Source organism: Notothenia rossii (genome assembly GCF_949606895.1).
Source record: "Notothenia rossii genome assembly, chromosome: 6".
Lineage (NCBI taxonomy): Eukaryota > Metazoa > Chordata > Actinopteri > Perciformes > Nototheniidae > Notothenia > Notothenia rossii.
This window is the reverse complement of record NC_136909.1, coordinates 22,866,842-22,869,618: the sequence shown is the minus strand read 5'-3', so window position 1 is coordinate 22,869,618 and position 2,777 is coordinate 22,866,842. Positions and strand designations below refer to the sequence as shown.

General features: G+C 44.5%; 1 protein-coding gene across 1 annotated transcript; it reads right to left on the bottom strand.

Annotated features, from left to right (window-relative positions):
- Positions 1-786: 786 nt before the first annotated feature.
- gadd45ga (growth arrest and DNA-damage-inducible, gamma a) lies at positions 787-2,446 on the bottom strand. Its single transcript, XM_079686622.1, has 4 exons — positions 2,288-2,446; positions 2,072-2,173; positions 1,747-1,957; positions 787-1,591 (listed from the first exon to the last, which is right to left on the bottom strand). The coding sequence occupies exons 1-4, from the start codon at positions 2,338-2,340 to the stop codon at positions 1,478-1,480; spliced, it is 480 nt and encodes a 159-aa protein (XP_079542748.1). The 5' UTR covers positions 2,341-2,446; the 3' UTR covers positions 787-1,477.
- Between the last annotated feature and the right edge of the window lie 331 nt (positions 2,447-2,777).

Here is a 2,777-nt window from a genome sequence, read left to right as displayed (position 1 = left end):
TACCGTCAGCCTCGGCTCAGAGGCGACCGCAGCGCTCACACACTTCCCCTTACCTGCCACTGATGATCTCGCTGACCCTCATTCTGCTACAGTTTCAATTTCAGTCCATTTTCTAATCTGCGATTGCACATGGCTATGTGTGCAAGTGTCAATAGGAAAACAGAAAGCACAACTTTCCCTATGCATGTTGCCTAATGGTTTGAATGAATTTTATAGCAGGGATTTTTCCACCTGAATGTCATGAAATCCCAGTGTGTGCAATATTGTAGATTTTTGACTGTGAATCTCTGATATTTAAAGTTTTAGCAACACTAAACAATGAGATTGTTTTCATCATATAGTCCCACATTTCCACTTGGATGCACAAAACCATAACTAAACTGACACACAAACCTCTCTAACCTCAGTTGCACAGAAAGCAAAAGAAAGCTTTCTCCTGAAGGCCCCCCAGCCTCTGTTACACTCTGGCTGCAGCGATTGTGCAAGCTGTTGTATTAAGGTCACTGCCAGGAAAGGGCGCATGTCACAAGCATCATTATGTTGTAATGTATCTATTCACCTGTATCTCTCCATTTAATCTCTCTGAGTTACCGTCAGCCAACCACATTTTCACTATTTCCTTCTTCTCTTTTACTAGGTTACTGATGTCATGCAACACTTCCTGATACTTCTATAAATGTGCAGTCTTTTGTAACTTCTTACACTCTGCTGCATCTTAGCTGACCAAAGGTTTGGCACGTGCCAAAAACCTAATGCAAAGGAGAAAAAACTTTTCTGACAAGAGAGTTTCATTACAAATGTTTATTCACAAAACATGAAAAAGAGAGTACAATTTGAACAATATTGCATATTTGTCTGCATATTTTTAAGTAAGAATAATAGTCCATGAAAATGTGTCACAGGTTCAGACACAGCTTAAATCAGGATTTGCAGGCAAGTCTGCTTATACCAAGAACTTCCTTATAGCTGTGCTGGAAAAAGAAAAGTATAGTCCACTTAAACAATTTCAGACGCCTTCTTCAGAACCAGAACCAGAATCTTTCCTGTTCCCCTTCAGTCCAGTTTCAGTCCAGCATCTGCAATTTAACAAGTCCACTTCTTGCAAAGTCTTTGTGACCTCCACCGCTCAGTTCCCCACTCCCTTTTATCTAGGGCAGCAACTGGGTCATATAGTCATGCACGAGGTACATTCCATATCCTCCTCAGTGTCCATTAAACTTTCTGTCCACTCCACATTCACCTTAGCCAGTCCACACTTGACCCCTGAACTTGAGCCCTTCCTCAGGGTCATCCAGAGCCAACATGCCAACCCAGGATGCACTGGAAGGTTGTGCTCTTGCAGAGAGGTTACAGCCACTGCCTCTTAATCCAGACATGTGAGGCAGAAAGGCTTGACACCCCCAACTGAGGCTCACCTCCTTGACTTTCTTTTCATAATCTTCATCATCATGTGAAGCATTGTTAGTGGAAAGTCACTTCAGCGCTCTGGGAGAGTGATGGTGGGCACCCAGTCGTAGACACTGCGACTTTCCTCACAGAACAGACCCAGCTTGTCCAGAGCAGGGTCCTTCCATGGGTTTGCACTGGGGCTCTGAAATATAAAACAATAGATATTTAGAGTCAGACATGAGACAGACATAAGCATGCGTGCAGTGACTTGGCAGCGTGTAAAGAATCTCCAGACAGAGGAATGAAGCATGCATGATTCACTGTCTGCAGGCTGAGTGGGTGCACCCGGGAACGTACCGTGACAAGAATGCAGTGCGCGTCCTTGGGCTCGCCGGTTTCATCTGTGCTCACGAGGTCAGCCAGGCGCTCGATGTCATTCACGCGTACAACGTTGATGTCGTTGTCAAAGCAGAAAGCCTGGATGAGGGTGAAGTGGATCTGCAGAGCAATGTCACACTCGTACTCCTCATCGGTGGCAAGGACGCAGAATGCCACGCAGTCTGGGTCACTGTGGAGAAGACAAGGAAGCTGGTTAGAAAACATTCTTTCATGCATAAGCTTTAAAAAAAAAAATGTAGAAAATACAATCGCAGTTAAACATTTCACGGATTGTAATACTTACACATTCATGATTTTAGCAGACTCGTAAACTCCAACAGTCAGGTAGTCCTGCTTCTTTGCAGCGACCAGCAGCTCTTCCAATGATGCGCCTGCACTTTGCACCCTTGACAAAGAAAAACATACACCATCAGAACACCGGTCACATTTTAGAAAACAGCAATTAAAACCACTAACCCAGCAACTGAAATAATGTCGTATCCATGTGTAAAATATGTACCTATTTGCGCTTTCCATTGTGTTCTCTTGTCCGCGGATCTCTTCCAGTGTCATAGTTATAATCCAAGTGCGTAAGTGAAAAGATAGCTCGTGTAGCTCTCTGTGTTGTCTCGTGTTATTCTGAGTTCGACACAGGCGGTGGGTAGCTTTATAGCAGAGCAACGTAGTTTCTCGGCAAGGGGCGGTCTCTTCCGCTCATGCCTCCTATCATTGGCTCAGAGCAGCCGGGTAGGAAAGCAAAAGTCCCCGGGTAGTTACGCCGAGCTTGTTGATAACCCCACGTGGGGCAAGATTACAATCTTTCTAGAAATGCCCCCCACCCACCACCGATTCCTGCTTGCCTTGTCAACATCCAACATCACCACAGTGAACCAAAACTTAAAGTCCTGTTTACGGTGGACTTTAAGAGACAGATAGTGACACAATAAAGCTTGAATTCCCTGTGGCTTAAATTGGTCAACAAATCACATAACACATTATTCAAGTATTGT

Bases quoted from the DNA above. Each gene is read 5' to 3' on its own strand.
- gadd45ga (XM_079686622.1), bottom strand. From the start codon at position 2,340: ATGACACTGGAAGAGATCCGCGGACAAGAGAACACAATGGAAAGCGCA. The intron at 2,174-2,287 runs GTACATATTTTA...TTCTTTGTCAAG, and splicing joins ACAATGGAAAGCGCAAATAG to GGTGCAAAGTGCAGGCGCAT. The intron at 1,592-1,746 runs GTACGTTCCCGG...TTTATATTTCAG, and splicing joins CGCACTGCATTCTTGTCACG to AGCCCCAGTGCAAACCCATG.